The sequence below is a fragment of the Scomber japonicus genome, chromosome 11 (genome assembly GCF_027409825.1).
Source record: "Scomber japonicus isolate fScoJap1 chromosome 11, fScoJap1.pri, whole genome shotgun sequence".
In the NCBI taxonomy this organism is placed as follows: Eukaryota; Metazoa; Chordata; class Actinopteri; order Scombriformes; family Scombridae; genus Scomber; species Scomber japonicus.
The window spans coordinates 20,178,992-20,196,246 of NC_070588.1; the positions used below are offsets into that span (position 1 = coordinate 20,178,992).

Below are 17,255 nucleotides of genomic sequence, written 5' to 3' on the forward strand. Positions count from 1 at the left end.
AAAGTCTTATTTATGAATCAATAAGGAATTTCAAGGTTGCTTTTAGGTTTTTTTTAGCCTTGGTGTCCTAGTGGTGCTGATTGGTTTTCAGAGCAATGAGGTTTACAGTTCCAGTGTTGCTCTTTCATTTGTATCCTTCCTTGCATTTTCAGCCTCCTTTCTCCCATTCTTTGCTTTCCCCAAACACTCCCCTCTCTGTCTGCTTAAGTACCAGCCGGCCATAAATCTCTTAGCTGTAAATATTCAATAAGGATCCTCACTTAGAGTCCTCTGTCCCTCTTATCAGACCTGGTCCAGCTACAATCGTTACACTGCCTTGTCTTTTATGGTTTAGTCAAACAACAGTAAACGATTCAAGGCTGGATTCTGACAACTCCCACTTGAAAGGATGTATGTCACTTTTAGTACCTTACCTCCCAAGAGGGTATGATAAAAATGAAAAGGACCAAAGCAAAGTCCACAGAAGTACATTTTGCATGGCTTGTACACTTTTCTGCTCTATTGGGAAAGCATCCCAGCATGTTTACGAATAATGAGTGCAGTAGAGTTCCTCCGAAGAGAAGTAATCAATCATAACCATATTGTGACCAACGACTGCACCGTCATTGGAGTAACAGTCATTAACGGAGCCCAAGGGAAGGTCTCCCACATTATCTCTTGCTGTAACAGAACACTACCCTGGCAGGGTCCTATTTGAGCAAACACACATTAATCTTGTCACACACACACTCAACCCAATGAACTCAGGTAACGGTAACCAACGCCTTTACTCTCTACTGCCCCTCCCCCCAGGCAGTTACATAATGAGTTTTTTAATTCACTCTATTGTCTGTTAATGTCTCCATGGTTCTGCTCAGGTATACGCCTTTGGGAAACCAAGATAATTGGACCCACTTTATCATTGATTCAAGTCTGATGAATGACCCTAGCTAAAACTCTGTTTGTGTGTGTCTTCTCTGCTCTCTTCTGCCTTGGGTCTGGAAGGCTGGAGTTAACATCCTTCTGCAGGACGTCAACGGGAACATTCCTTTGGACTACACCGCGGAGGGAACGGAGTCCTGCTACATCCTCCGAAAACACCTGGAGGAAAATGGTAAAGCTCAGTACACCTTTTAAGTCTTTTATTGTGCAGTGAGAGAAAGCTATCTTTTCCCTTTCACATTTTATTCCTCATGAGCTCTAATGAGTCACTGAAATGTAGTGGCTCATTTCCATGTGTTCACTGCCCTTTGAGAAGGAGAAAAAACCTAAATGAGAAAAAGAATGTTTTTCATTGCCTCTATTTAGGAGGAATTTGGATAATGTGGTTTGGAAAAGACAGTGAATGTTTGAATAAACCCACAGTAAGACAAGAGTGTGTGTGTGTGTGTGTGTGTGTGTGTGTGTGTGTGTGTGTGTGTGTGTGTGTGTGTGTGTGTGTGTGTGTGAAGGTCAACTACACCCACAGGCCTAATGATGGTGGGTTGTGATTTAGGCGCTTCTCTCCAACTGAGAAAGGAGAAGGTCAACACATGAGCTGGGAATAAAAGAGGCACGAGAGAGAGAGGCTCAGACAGAGAATGACAGAGGGAGAGGTGGAGAAAAGCACTAGAGTAATACAGAAAGTAAGAGGAGCTGAAATCATGCTGACAATGCTAGTCATGAAACAGATAGAGACAGTGACGAAGAGTCCTCCCTCATCAATCTGTCACTGACCACGCTTGACCACGCTTGACCCCACAAAGGATCACATGACAAATACAAGCTTATGACTTTAGACAGCTTACTCTACAAAGTTTAGAGGCAGCCACTGAATGTATTGAGACTCTTCTTCTGCTTCGGTCCACCAGCCCCCGTGGTGATCTCTTTCCTCCTGCCTACCTCAAGCTCCCTTGATACCGCCCCCCCCCCCCCCCCATCCTGCTGGGCTGTGCCACCATGAAACACACTCTTACCCACACAGGCTCACTCGGCCTCTGTTGCTATAGCAACTTGGCTGCATGCTCTCTATCCCCATCAAGTTTGTGTGGTTGTGGGAAAAAGACAGTCTGTCCATGTGTCTCTATATCAGGAAGAAAGGGGGAGAAGAAAATTTCAGTTTGTTCCCTAGTTGTGGTGTTAAGCCACCAAATTGTTGTGTTTCTATATAATCCCAAATTCCTACTATTTGAGAATAAGAATTCTCTTCCCGAACAGTAATGTTGAGTATGTCTCAAATACTGGCAAACCCTGAGGCTCTCATTTATTTGCCAAGACAAACTTATTGATGAGCTGATCCATGTTTGGAGAAGTCCTATTAGTTAGTGCCCTGGAGCTTATCCAGGTGAAATATATAGATTGATTGATAATCAATCCCCCTGCCATCACAGCAACCAAAATCAGGTTTCGCTGTCTCTGTGTGTGTGTGTGTGTGTGTGTGTGTGTGTGTGTGTGTGTGTGTGTGTGTGTGTGTGTGTGTGTGTGTGTGTGTGTGTGTGTGTGTGTGTGTGTGTGTGTGTGTGTGTGTGTGTGTGTGTGATTATGAAGCATTGATCTTCATAGGACAGATGCCCTCGTAGACCTCTGACTATCTGTCTCAGCCCAGGGGATGAGCTACATGGACCTTGAATCATTCGAGTTAGGGACATAAACTTTACACCAGTATTGGAGACGTTATTAAGATCCCTTTTGGCCTTAATCTGCTAGGCTTTGGTTTTAGAGGGGGTTTCGTGTATGACTCCACTTTATAGGTTAAATACTGCACAAACCAAATCCTGGTAGGAAATACAGTTCTGCAAAGGAGGCAATTTTTAAATGCAAATGCAAATATGTCAGATCCTTTTACTTGATTGTAACACCCCCCCCTTCCTCTTCCTCCCCAGTATACATATTGCCAAAGTCAGTAAAGTAAGCATTTTGTCATATTTCATTAACTAATGAATCTGAGGTGCCAGGTTTATGTGACACTCAAGACATACTGCAGCATGAATGTGTCAGTCATGCTGGTGTTTGTTTTTGTAGGTGTAGATGTGTCATCCATGCACGCTATGAAGACTCAGAGACCCAGCACCATGCTGTCTGATGTGAGGCAGATAATAGCCACAGGGGGAAGCCTCAACCAGCCCAATGATGACAAGGTCACTCTGGTATGTCAGGGTCATGTTAGCTAGTGTTTGTGTATACCTTTATTTGCATCTGTCCTTTTATTAATAATTGGTTTGTTGTTTCCTGAAATCCTTTTAAAAGATACTTTAGCTTTCTTCTTTTTGCAATCATAACTTTAACTCACTCTTTCTGTCTCTGAAGCTCCATATAGCATGTGCCAGTGGATATAGGGACGTGGTGTCTGTGTTGCTGGATAGTGGGGCAGACCCTCATCCTGCAGACAACAACTTCTGGACCCCTCTCCACCTTGCTGCTAAATATGGACAGGTAACCCACTGCTGCATGAAACATCAAAATGTTGACTTTCATTAAGTAGTCTTCTAATTTCAACTCATCTAGTGGCATTGATTAAATGTGATTGCAACTGCTAATGAAATGAACAAAATAATGAGGAAATTATTGATGGATGGATTTTTCTTCTGAGAAACTTGCCTCCAGTTACCCTGCACACACTCTGATAAACTTCTCTTTTTGGGCCTATTGATCAGAAACCATCAAACTGCACTGCATATGTATTTGTTACAGCATTTTAGATGAGATGTTTGTTTCCTCTCATAGAGGAAAGATGATTGATTTACAGATAGGGCGGATGTGAGTTGTTGGAGCAATATGATCTGGTGGTTTGGGAGAGATCCAGCTGTGAAGTGAATGGAAGTGATCATGTTAAAATCTTGCTGACCCAACTAGATGTTTAATTACATTTCTGGGCTGTGTGCTTGGCTGTTGACAAAGAGATTTCATTCATTTGGTATTTAGAGTTGCTCTCTATGTCTTGGGTTCATCTAGCCTGAGGATGTGTTTTCCCTCCACTAGAGTGTTACTTCACAACCTTTCTCTGTTTTCACTTCTACACATCAGCTGCTTTTTCTTTCTTTCCTCCTACACGTTGTCTTTATTTAGTTGTTAGTTGATCATCTAATAAGATTAATGGATCTAAATGTGCACATCTTCCACAGAGCAATATTGTGAATGGAATAATAACCTCCAGACTTTCTGCATATGCAGTTACTCTGTGTATGTATGAGTGTGTAATATGTAAGTGGATCTGACTTAAGAGTGGCAGTCTAGAGGATTGGACAATCGATTAGGTTTCCTTTGCAGTGCTAAATCACCTCAGCCTTCGGCTCTTTACTGGTGCTAGTGCTTTGCTTCTTGCATACCAACTACTCACTTAGCCTCCTTTACACTCACTTCCTGTCACCATTCCCTTATAGCTGGCCGGATAGTGGCACAACAGTGACACAGGACATTATGGGTTCAGGATGTGTCTATATATCTAGTCCAGTAAATGACTGGTCCCACAAATAAGACGTTTTGCTGATATGAGGCGGAAGCAAACCGTTGCCTGGAAACGCTGGCTGGCAACTGTAGCACTAGCTGGTACATGAAACCCATAGACTGACCCTTTAAGAAGATGTATGACCCTATTACTGCAGCTAATTAAGCTTCTCTCACTTGTCTTGTGATAGGGTGGACCCTGGTTCTTGGCATCCCAGGATAGGTCAGGATTTTCAAGTTATGTTGTCTTTAGGGAAGAATTTTTAAATAGTTATCTGTTGGGTTTTTTTTTTAAATGACAGAGTGTTAAAATGCAACCCTGCTGGGATTGGATTATCTTCTGAAGCACTGTTATGTTAACCTCAAGGTTAATTTTCAAGTCATATGACAAATATAAAATGCATTTGGGTCCTCACTATTCTTTGGAAAGCAAAATTGTTCTTTCTATTTGTCTGAATCTACGTCAGTTATGAGGAAGTTATTGTGTCCATGCTGGTCTCTACATACTGATGACCTTTTTTTCGGTTGTCTTCTAAACTTTTACCCACTCAAGGGTTTAGATATTGCAGCGCTAGTGACGTGTGGTCAGTATTTATAGGGTGTGAGTGCAGCTGACAGTGTTTTTGGGCAGCAGAGATGCTCTGAACACCTGCTTGTATGGGTCAGAGCCAGTCTGCTGAATGTGCTGATTCATTCTTCTGTATTGCAGATGATCACTGTGCTAGTACAAATAAGCTCTGCTACTTCTATAATTATTCTGATGGGTTTTTTATTTTTATTTTTTATTTTTTCATTTATTGAAACTGGTTAATTACCAACACACTTTTCCAACACACTTTTAGCTCAGTTTTAGTCTCAATTAACTCTGAGCAAAATGTCCTGCTCTTTAGTCACTAAAAAAATGTTCTGTTCACCACCTAATCGCTAACTTTGTCTGTCTGCTGTGTAGTTCAGGTCACGTAGTGTTAGTGGATTTATCTGTGCTGTCTGCTTTAAAAACGGCTGCTTGCTGAAATCAAGTTTGATGAGAGTGGCGAAAGTGAACCTAACAGTAAAGTTACCAAACAAAACAATGAGCTGAAAGATGCTAAAATGGTCCATAGAGCTGAGGGGAACTGCAGAAATGGGCATTCAATTTCTGTGTGTTTAACATATTAAAATATTGATTTGCGCAGATTAAGAGTTGTTTGTAATTCTAGCTTGTGGTCAGTTTAAGGATATTTGTGGAATTAAATTAACTGCTAATTTTGCATAAACATAATTACAGTGGAGAACTTAACTAAAATGCGAAAATAAAAATAAATAAAATAAATAAATGCTGATTTTGTATATCAGTTGGAAAGTCCAGAGGTGGTACACGATTAACAGTCAAATGGCCAGTGTGGTAATGTTGCTCCCAAGATGAGATTTTTAAGTTCCAAATACAGATAGATTTACCTGGTGGTGATAGGCTTAATCAGCTTTATTTGAACTAATTTTTGCAAAGGCTTGAATGTAACGGACATTCATTTATATGTAAAAGTTCTGTACTTCTGAAATATATTTTCCAAGAACTGAAACTATGTCCTCATGTTTATTGAGCTGCACTCAAGACCGTGTTGGCTTGATGCCATCTTCCTTTCATCACCGAGATTTAATGTACGTTGTCCATTATCAATAAATCGAGTCATCCTTCAGACAATCAATACATCACGTACACTAATCACAAATCAATATTCATAGATCACAGTGCATTAGTCACAGCTGTAAGGGGAAAAGACTGTAGAAGATGATGGTGCAATGACCTTGTACTGTAGATGCATCATAGACACAGGTGTGAACAGCGTTGTGTCTCAGCTGTCCATTTGTGATCATATCACCCAAACACATTTTAATACAGCCTCACTGAAAGAGAAAGGAGATACTGGATGCCTTCTGTTACATAGAACAGTGCAGGGCAGAGATGAAAGCCATCACATGTCACAGTGTGTAGAAATGAGCACAGACGACTATGGGGTTCTTCCACTGTGACATGTGATGGAAGATATGCGCGTTATTAAAGGATCTTCTCTGTCAGGGGCAGCACTAGTATAGACCTATCATAAGTCACAGACACTGCATGTACCATTTGCTTAGAGTCTAGGTCTATGTCACAGTATATCCTGTCTATATCTGCACTGTAGCAATAAATGCTGAAATAACCACAATGTTTTCTATGGTATTCAACACAAGAAATAAAGTAAACACATTTGTAAATCTGCTGTAATCAGCTTTTTTGTTTTTGCATTAATTCTTTGAGACATAGTGCCCTAGAAATGTTTGACATTTTCTTGGCTCTAATGCAACTGGATGTGGTTGTTTATGCCATCTCTTACAGACAAGCATCGTTAGCCAACTCCTGAAGCACGGAGCAAACCCGACTCTGTTGAACTGCAACCAAGACAAGCCCTCAGGTAACACATTTAGGCATTCACACAAATATACATGTGGGTGTGTGTATACGCAAATATTGCAGCTTGAATGGGCAGATGTGTTTTAGCAAGTAAGATGTAATGGAGCAATGAAGCAGAGAAATGGATTTTGACTTATTCAGCTGAGTTTGTTCAAATACATTAATAATCACTGTGATAATATTAAACACAGACTCACTGACTCACTCACTCCTTCACTTACCCACGGTGTACATACTCAATACAAAGTGAATGAGGCTCCCTCATAATCAGTCTCTGGTGAGCCTCTCTGTGCAGATCTGAGTGTATCTGCAAGAGAGAAATAATTTATTAATGAAAGAGTAGTAGTATTATTAACACCTTACTCATGCAGCTCCACACATATGTGCAGTGATTAAATTTTGGTGTTAGCAGCTATCATGGGAGGCTGATGTGATTAATTTTTGCTAATGGGCATAAAGCAAGCACATCATTATCTAGAAGCTTGTATTGTTTTTTTTATATAATGGAAGTGTACAAGATTAACAGAAGGAGGTCTAAATTAAGAAAATGTGCACCAATTCATTCAATGTGGGTAGAATTTGTAGGTATGTGGGTGTTTGTTTGAATGGTAGGCACTATAGTTAAGAAAAGACTTAGATAAATAGTTGTTGCAATCTACCATCTGAAAAACAATGCCCACTCTTACAATGGTATTGAATTTATGGATCCCTTTTGAATCCCACCCATCTAATTTTAATTTCTGTTATATGTGTCATATACTGTATAGTCTCTAACCAATGGTTGAGCTGGTTTGAAGGTATGCCAAAACAGTTGGAGACGGTAATGCTCCAAGTAAAACAGCAATGTGCCAGTAAAAGACAGGGAAGAAGAAGACTGGCAGCTGATGTAAACATGAATGTTAATATTTCAGGTTTTTTGTTTCAAAAAATTGTTTTTGCTGTTTAATAAGGAGTGAAATGCATTCAACACAGTTATAAGGCCTCATGATGTACACAATGCATTTTGAAGAGAAACCCTGACTTTAAACATAACCGTGTTCATTAATCAGAAAACTCCACAGGGGATCTTTGAGTCTCTAACATCTCATTGATGTCTAATTCAGAAAACAATCTATCCTTAACTATTGAATGAAGTGATCACTCTGGCTCTGTGGGTATTATAATGTTCATATACAAATGTATATTAATGTTGGAGTGAAAGCCATGATTGGCTGATGGCACTAATCGATCTGCACCGATCAGCAGGTTTAGAGATAACTGCCTGTCAAACCTGAACAGAATCATTATAAAACTACTTTGAACCAGGCTGCTGATGAATGTAGTGTAGTCATTGTCCATGTAAGCCGTGTCTTGTGTGTAATGATGAAACGTGTCATAGAGAGGGTCTTTACCTTCTAACCTCTCCATTGTGAAATACAATACAACAGTGTAGCTGCCCTGTAACCATTTACTCCCATGCATTCAACACACCACTGGCTGCCTCACTCTGATCCTAATCAATACCCCCTTCCAGCATATGTAGGCTTATAAAAGATGTGAGACAACCCCTTAGAGACTGAGACAATCCCCCTCTTTTTCATTTGGAGCCCTCCCACACACCCCCCCCCCCCACCCCCACCCCTTCAGCAGCCACATGACGAAAGAAAAGACAGAGCAAGTGATTGGAGTCTAGGGGGTTGTCAGTCACACAGAAATAAAAAGACAGGATGAAGCCATTCCCTTCCCCTGTGCCCTGTTAGACCTCATTACAGACAAGGGGGGATCTTAACTCCTCCTTCCTCTTAAGCACAGTTGGATTGATCCACAGTGGGGTTCACATTCTGCACCATCTGTAGAGATTGTAAAGGAAGGTTGAGGAGAGAGATGCATCTGGTTGCTTCAGAGTATCTTTAGTCAATAATATTACCCCATTTTAGATGTCTTTTCACCAGTGTCTTTACACTATAGGGACAGTAGAGAATGCATGTAAAGAAATACTTCCATAGTCCTCAACCCCCAAAACAAAATACAGAATTCTCTGTGAATGTTGTTTTCACATCGCTCACAATGTTGAACTGATTTATTTCTCGTGCATATGGTGTTACCAGATATTGCTGCATCAGAGCCCATAGCTGATATGCTGCTGAACGGAGAGGAGAGCTGGCTAAAGAGACTGAAAGACCCCTCTACTCCTCTCCCCTCCACTGACCAACGCTATGAGGGCGGATCACATGACCTCAACACCCCTGTCAAGAACTTGTAGGTTAACAGTTAAATAAGCACAACTTTTGTTTTAGGGTCACTTCAGATATTTTAAAACATGTTTTTCTTTTCTGTCCCTTCATCCTCAAATTTGCCCAAAATTTGCTTCCTGCCCCTCCATCTGCTGCTTTATGCAGGAACCCCCTGGGTCTCTCTATTTCTAAGCGGGACAGTCTGCTGGAGAAGTGTGCCATGTTCAGAGAGGCAGGTGCAGCACTGAGCCGACAGCCCTCCCAGGACAATGGCCTAGATGGCCCCTTCAGCTCTGGAGCAAGCAAATTGGAACAGGTACTTTGTCACTGACACTAAGAAAAAAGATACTCCCACATATCCCAAGTATGACAGGCTACACAGAAAAACAAGAGGTTTCACATATTCCAGTTTTTACTTTCATGTTGGGAAAACCTTGTTTTCAGCTGTTATGAAAGGCAACCATTTATTGATAATCAAATAATTACTTGTTAAGTGCAAAATGTGGATCTATGCAGTTGAGACCCAGACACAAAAAATAATTTAACAGGTTAAATCCTTTTTGGTTTAACTCTCACTCTGCTTTCTCTTCAGGTGAAGCTGATGCCTCCGGCACCCAATGACGACTTGGCGTCCCTCAGTGAGCTGACTGACAGCAGCCTGCTCTACGAGATGCAGAAGCGCTTTGGCAACGACCAAATCTATGTACGATCCTGCTGTCCTTCTGCCACTTCACAAATCTCTCGTAACATTAAACTTGCATCAGAACACATAGACATGCAAACACACAGTCTCTCTCAGGCATAACCAGACCAGTCATTTATTCATAGTGAAGTGTTGTTTATGGTCTGGGAACTTCATGGTGTGATTTTGGGATCACATCACATTTTCACCCCTGAGCACTGCAGTGTTTTCCCCTCCAGTATATGTACACATGTAGTATACCTTGTTTCTCAAGAGTAAACATCACACACAGTGCATCACATATACTATATTGTCTCCTCCTCTAAAGCTCTAAAAACTATTGTATAAAAATAATACTATGTGTGACCTCTGGCTCACTACTATGTTTATAGCCAATGACTGGTTGCAAGTAGTCATTTTACTGAACATAGTTATGTCTCTGAACAAGTAAGGTTGTGTTTATGGGCTGAATCCCTTCACTTCTCTGTTCTGGCCTGTTAACCCCCCCCCCCCCACACACACACACACACACAAACACACACACACTCACACTCACCTACACCATAGACAGTTGTAAAATCAATACCATTTAGATCGATTGGAAAGATAAATCCATACCTATATTCAGAAATAAAATGCCCTCATCTTCAGCTATCTGTCCATTTTACATTCCTGTCATTTTCTACTTTCTGCTAAAACTGTAGTCTGGCTCATACGTCTCCACAGGGACTAAGCTCTATAAAGACTGAAACCAGATCAATGTGGAGCTATCTGGTACACTTTTTGCTCTGTGAAGAGGCGGTAATAGTCTGTTATTATGAAAAACCCCATATGGAAAGTAAGGTTAGCCACAGCGGGGGACACAGATAAGGGGACGACAATAAAGGGAAGTAGAGTGGTGGATGAAGAAAAGAGAAACGATTAGAATTCAGAATAATGAGGGTTGGATAACGAGGTGCAGTTAATTTGGCAGAAGGAGTGGTAAAGAGAGGACAGCTAGTGGACAAAGTGTATCTATCATGGGGACATGGTTTGATGTGACTCTGTAATTTCACTGACATGGAGGTGCACACTCATACATTATGTTCAATTCTGGGTTTAGCTTAAATTCCTTTTTTTTTTTTTGCGATCAAATATTTTATTGAAACAGAATTCACAACCATAAAAAGGCACATTTAAATTCTAACAACAGAAATGAGTATTAAAATTAAATCCAATAACCAGATAAAATAAAATTAATAATCATAATGCCAATTATTACAGATAGTAGTTGCCATGAGCTACATATAAATAAACGTAAAAAAAACCCCAAAAAACAAAACAAAATACAATGAATAATATAACACCAAAGAGAGTGCCACCCCCCACCCACCCCAACACACACTCACACTAGGAATGACACTACACAAGGGGCTATTTATCAACTTCATGCAGTGGAGTCTACGTGGGGTTAGATATGTTCTATGTATATAATTAAAGTGAATCTGTTGATGGTCAGGATTGCGGGAGGCCTCCTTAATACTCAACCACACATCCTTCCAGTCAAAATCAGGGTCCAGACTGGGGCAGTCATGCCTCCATAGTCCATAGTCAAGTGCTAGATTATCATAAGAGGCCTTCAGAAAAAAATTATACAATATGGAGTTTAGCTTAAATTCCTAAACAAAACCAATTAATTAAATAAGGGCTTAAAGGTAGTTTGAAGTATAGTATCCATTCTTTCTAAAAGTTTTTGCCACTGAAATAAGCAAAAACAGATTTTATTATTCTCATTCTTGTTTACATAATTAATCTGCTTGACCTTATATCCACAATAAAGGGCATTTCAAGAAAGAAAGCAGAGATGTGATAAAGAACAGAAATAGGGGGAGGACAAAGGCAGTGAAGGCTCCATATGTTCCCAGCAGGGTGGTCAGAGATGGGGCTTTGATGAGTGGTCTTCTGCCTTCTGTCAGGAGAGAGGGACCAGTGCACTGCTAAACCCCTAAGGAGAGCAGCAAGCACTAGGGAAAGATATGAGAGAAGACAGTGATGAAGGCTAAATTATTGACAAGCATGTTATGAGATTTAACCACAGAGTTAGTGGAGAAGCGGCTCACCTCCCTCAGACAGGTTTCACTTGGTTAAAAAGAAAAAAACACATTAGGAAGGTTGTCTCAGTTTTGCTCTACATAATGGCTGCTGACAGGACATGTTTTCTAGTCATTAACCTTGAGTCAGAAACCTAAGGACAGATCAGCATGTTACAGAATGTTAGCAAAGCCTGCGCTCTGCCACAGGACTGAGCGTTTAGTTTTCAGCCTCCAGGACTCTTTGTAGGGGTTAGCAGTTTAGTTGAAAGGGTCAGAAGTTTAGTGGTTATTTGTATCTAAATGGCTTCAGGGTCTATGTGTACGTTGTGTAGCAGGGCAGAATTGTTGTTTTGGGAAAAAGGTCATTACTGAGGTTATCCTTGAAAGTCCCTTTCTGACCTTCTACTGCAATGACTTTAGCATACATGTATATATAATAGGTATAGTCACCATGAATACTGATGTGAAGAAAAGAAAGGGTCAACACTCAGGGTTGGTTATAGGCAGTCTGTAAGTCATTATAACCCAGCCTCAGCCTGTTTGTATGTCAAAGCACTCGGTCAAACCAGAACTGTGCAACTTCACACCTACTGTAAAAGATAAATGTTTTAACCAATTTGATGTTTTTAAACTGAGATACTGACTTGAGGATGACTCTGGTTTGTTTTGTCACTGTTTTTAGACTTACATTGGACACATCCTTTTGCTGGTGAATCCAAATAAAGAGCTGCCCATCTACTCCACTTTGGTAAGCATACATTTAAATTACCACTATTTCACATAGACTTACAAGAAATGCTGTGATTAGCTCTCCTTATGTTGAACTTGCAGGTCTGTGTATGCAGTGATGCTTAAAACATGTATGCATACAGCATTGTAAATGGAAAATTGGACCATTAAGGAGACACATTAGTTGTATAATAAACAGGGCATGAAGAGATGAAATGGACCTTGTGGTTGATAAATAATGCATTCTTCCTGTCAGTGATACACAGCATCAGGCTGACTCTGCATCAGTCAGGAAGAACAGGATCCAGTTCAGCAAGGACACACACACACAGATGCACACACACACACACACACACAATTAGTGAAAAACAATATATTTAACATATCTAACGCATAGAGGGCCATCTATGTGAATGAATTAATCCTTATTAAACATCATCATCTGTGTTAAGTTATTTTTTAGTCAGTAGCTGGCAGAGAGGCTGACAGGAAACAGGGAGAATGAGAGGGGAATGACCTGCAGCATAGGTCCCTGGCCGGATTGGAACCAGGACGCTGCATTTACAGTATGTGGCATGCGCTCTAACCACTCGACCACCAGGGCACTCCTGTGCTAGGGGCACAAATATTTGATAACTTCTGAATTAAACTCTCCTCAAATGTCCTCAGTCCCTATTACCTGCTGAAATAATGCCAGTTTACGGCTCACTCATGCGGAGCCAGGCGAGGTTGGATGGCTAGGAGACATCTTCTCTTGCCATGACAAAATGAAGCCAAGCTCCCTCCTGCCTAAGTCTGGATTCACTCCAGGCATCTATACCCAACTGAGAGGGTGTGTGGAGGAGTAGGGAGGAGCCAGTGTGAGAAGGACATATGTCACAACATGTGTGATCTGCTGGCCGTCTGTCACTCCCTGTGGACCTGTGGTGGTCCACAGCCCATCCTCCTTCCCACAGACACAAATGCAACACTGGCACACATCTGCTGGACTGGTTGCAAATAGAAGTGTTACAGTCAGCACACACAAATAATTATAGTTCATCGTCCAATACATTCACTTTTTTTAATGAATTAGGAACAATTTTATAATAAAAATCACCTTTTAAAGATGTAGAAACATTGTACAAATTCTCTGATGGTTAACAGTAAATTGGAGCCCTTGGTAATAATATCATAATAATATACAATATTTGTGTAACACTTTTCAAAGCAACTGTTACAAAAAGCCTCACTTAGCAAACAAAACCTAAAACAGCTGATGATGTTTAGTTAATACTGTGGTCCACTTTATCTCCACATGTATACTTTATGTATACATTTTTGTATTGTGTTGTATTAATGCCACAATATATTGTCACAAACCTTAAAGACTAAATGCAGAGCGATTCTTGTTACGGTTTTCTATTAAACTGAGATGTCATCTTATTAAGATGGAGTGCATTTGTGTCCCCTAGTTTATTGTTTTAAAGTAGTGGTTTATGTATTGTGTTTAGCTTGATTAGTGTCTTAATCACTGTGGCTTAAATTATATAGTTATAATGAGTGGTAAGAGTTGAAGGAGAGTAATTAAACACACAACACGCAGGTGTCATAGTATTACTGTTTTGCTGAAACGTTACAATCTCTTACATCAGGTTTTAATTCGATATCTTGACAGACACTTTCTACCTCTCTCCCTCTCACAGGTGAGTCAGTTGTACCTGAGCTCCACAGGTCGTCTGTGCTCCTCTTTGCCCCCTCACATCTTCTCCTCAGCAGAGAGAGCTTATCATATGATGCTGCAGGAGAGACGCCCCCAGTGCTTCATTTTAAGGTACATCTCCAACCCCTCTGAACACACGAACACTGAGCGCTGAAAAATGTTAAGAGCGGAATAATTGTGTGACTAAAAGTAGAGTTCATCTGGCCACCTGGTTTGTCCACACCCCCTCCCTCCACACCTGTTAAACACTCCCTGAGAGATTAATAGCTCTCAGCCTGAGTCGAGCTGTAGACCTGTTCAGGGTTCACACAGAGATGGATGTTTGCTGGGATTGTTGCAATGCCTTGCTCTTTGTCCTCTGCTGGACGGAGGCAGCTCCCTGATTGCAATTAAATCTCGTTCCGGCTCTCCAGTGACATTCCTGCTGAGTTGTAACCAATCTGGCAGAGAGTTAATGCGCTCTGGCCACAAGCTATCCATCTCACTCACACACACAAACACACTTGCAAGGACGTTGTACTATGAATTCCCACATACACCCACTTATTCTTCCTCCCCTGCACTTTATCACTGCTTTTCGTGTTCTTTTCTTACTTCTGTTTCATTCAAGCTTTCTGTTTCACCCTCCACACACACACACACACACACACACGCACACACACGCACACACACACACACACACACACACACACACACACACACACACACACACACACACACACACACCTACACGTTTAGAGGCAATCAGCAGCAATAATCCCCTGAGGCTAGTGCTCTAACAAAATGCCCTTGAAATCTAATAAAAACTGGTAAATGAAAAGACAGTGGAAAGGCCTTTGCACTTCATACTCAGCATGGCTGTTAGCAGGAAATATAGCAACGCACATGCACACTGACAAACAGCGCACCGCAGCACACTGCTGTTATTAGTAAGGGCTACTGACCTTCTGAAGCCATCTGCTTGGTGTTACTATGCTGGTCTCAACTCTCTGCATGGTGGTGTGTGTCAGAGCATGTACTGTAGAGGTACCGTATGTCAGACGTAATATCTAGTCAACAGAAAATTAAAAACCGGCCTCCAGTACAACACAGTGTGTGGAAAGTGGTGGTCCATGGTTAGTGGTGTTAGAAAGAAGGAATAGATTATGAATTTGATGGGAGGGGTCCCTGACGGGGTAATGTCAGGTGGGCGGAGGTATGTGACTAAGGTGATAGATGTAGGAAACTCCCTGATGACTTAATGCATTACATCTATTCTTCTGACATATTTGTACTACTTTGACCTTTGCTTTTAATTGTTGCAGTCCAGTTACTCTTCATAGCAGTCTTTTAATTTTGTTGTCTTTGCTTGCTCAAATCCTATCTATTCATTTATAAAAGCAACTTGAAAAGAAAATGAAAAATGTACTATATATGGTTATATTCAGTTGCAAAAATATCAGGAAGTATATAAATAATAATAATAATACATTTTATTTGATGGCGCCTTTCAAGTCACCCAAGGTCACCTTACAGAGAATTAAAAACTACAAACATTATTAAAACCAGACATTAACCTAAAAACCGAGGGGGGTTGGGGAGGTCACAGAGGTAAGAAGGGGCTAGATGGTGGAGGGCTTTGTATGTGAGGAGGAGGTTTTTGTAGTGGATGTGGTATTGTACCGGGAGCCAGTGAAGTTGTATGAGGGTAGGGGTGATGTGGTCAGATGATTTGGTGCGGGTGATGATCCGGGCGGCCGAGTTTTTAATAATTTGTAGTCTGTTGATGAGTTTGGCGGGGAGTCCGGTGAGGAGGGCATTGCAGTAGTCAAGGCGGGAAGTGACAAATGAATGAACCAGGATTTCGGTGCTGGATTGGGACAGTCTGGAGATGTTTTTGAGGTGGAAGAAGGCAGTCCGGGTGATGTTTTGAATGTGAGGTGCAAATGAGAGGGTGCTGTCCAGAGTGACGCCGAGACTCTTGACTTGGGGGGAGAAGGGCACAGGGAATCCGTCGATGATGATTGGTGTGGCTGGGGTGTGTTGTGATTTTGTGAGGGTGGCTTTGGAGCCGATGAGCAGGGCCTCGGTTATATAATTACTTGGCTAGACTAATATATAATAGTACCCTATAATGTAGTATGAAAATTGCAGCAATAAGACAAAAACTACATCATCACATAATGAACAAATGATAACAAACTTGAATCCATCTTTCTCTCTTTGTCTCTCCTAGTGGTGAAAGTGGTTCGGGGAAAACAGAAGCCTGTAAGCATATAGTGAGACACCTGACAGCCCGATCTAGCCCCAAAGGCTTTGCACTGGAACCGAGAATGAAACACGTAAGTCTGGACCTGTCTGCCTGCAAGATGCTCTTCAGGATACTCAACTTTCCTATTCAAACAGTCATCAGTTGGTGTGTCCTGGATGCTTACTGTATAATGGCGAAAGGCACATGTGATGTAACTACAATGTCCTGGCCATGTGTCTCAAATCCTTTGTGGCACTCATCTCCTTGTTAGTTTACTGTGAGCTGCTATATGTAAAAAAAAGAAAAAAAAAAAGAAAGAAAACTAATCTTGTTAAAATGATATTTCTTTTTTTATTTCTAATTCCTTGTGCTACACATACACACATCAGTCCAATCAGGAATCACATGAATATGTGTGTGTTCTCCAAGTGAAGTACTGACAGTCTTACATCCTTACTTATGGTCTCCTTTTCCTCATCATCTTAATGCGCTTACTGTCATCTATTGTCTGTGATCTAAAAATCAGGGACCACACACTGTAGTGGAGCAGTTTTCATAGCTGTGTGAATGTATCCTGCTTTCCTTCTGCTGCTGTGGTGAGGAAGACAATAGCTTCATGGATTAGCATACCAAAATATGGGTCCTTTGCTTGGCATCTTTTCTTCTTTGCTTGATAACTATTCATTCGCCAGAAGAAAAAAAAAAAGTATTTGAGCATTCAGAGTCTGTTTAGTTGACTATATCTCTATGATGCTGATTCTTTAGGACCGAACCATGTGAAGCAGATAAAATAGT

The 17,255-nt window shown here is 41.0% G+C and overlaps 1 protein-coding gene across 1 annotated transcript in view; it reads left to right on the top strand.

Annotated features, from left to right (window-relative positions):
* The window catches only part of myo16 (myosin XVI), a 79,320-nt gene that overhangs the window by 23,714 nt on the left and 38,351 nt on the right, over window positions 1-17,255 (top strand). The window contains exons 5-14 of the mRNA XM_053329024.1: window positions 985-1,093; window positions 2,980-3,104; window positions 3,265-3,390; window positions 6,758-6,833; window positions 8,920-9,070; window positions 9,211-9,361; window positions 9,638-9,748; window positions 12,482-12,547; window positions 14,214-14,341; window positions 16,446-16,551. Of these exons, the coding sequence (XP_053184999.1) occupies window positions 985-1,093; window positions 2,980-3,104; window positions 3,265-3,390; window positions 6,758-6,833; window positions 8,920-9,070; window positions 9,211-9,361; window positions 9,638-9,748; window positions 12,482-12,547; window positions 14,214-14,341; window positions 16,446-16,551 (1,149 nt within the window). The remainder of the gene's footprint in view (window positions 1-984; window positions 1,094-2,979; window positions 3,105-3,264; window positions 3,391-6,757; window positions 6,834-8,919; window positions 9,071-9,210; window positions 9,362-9,637; window positions 9,749-12,481; window positions 12,548-14,213; window positions 14,342-16,445; window positions 16,552-17,255) is intronic.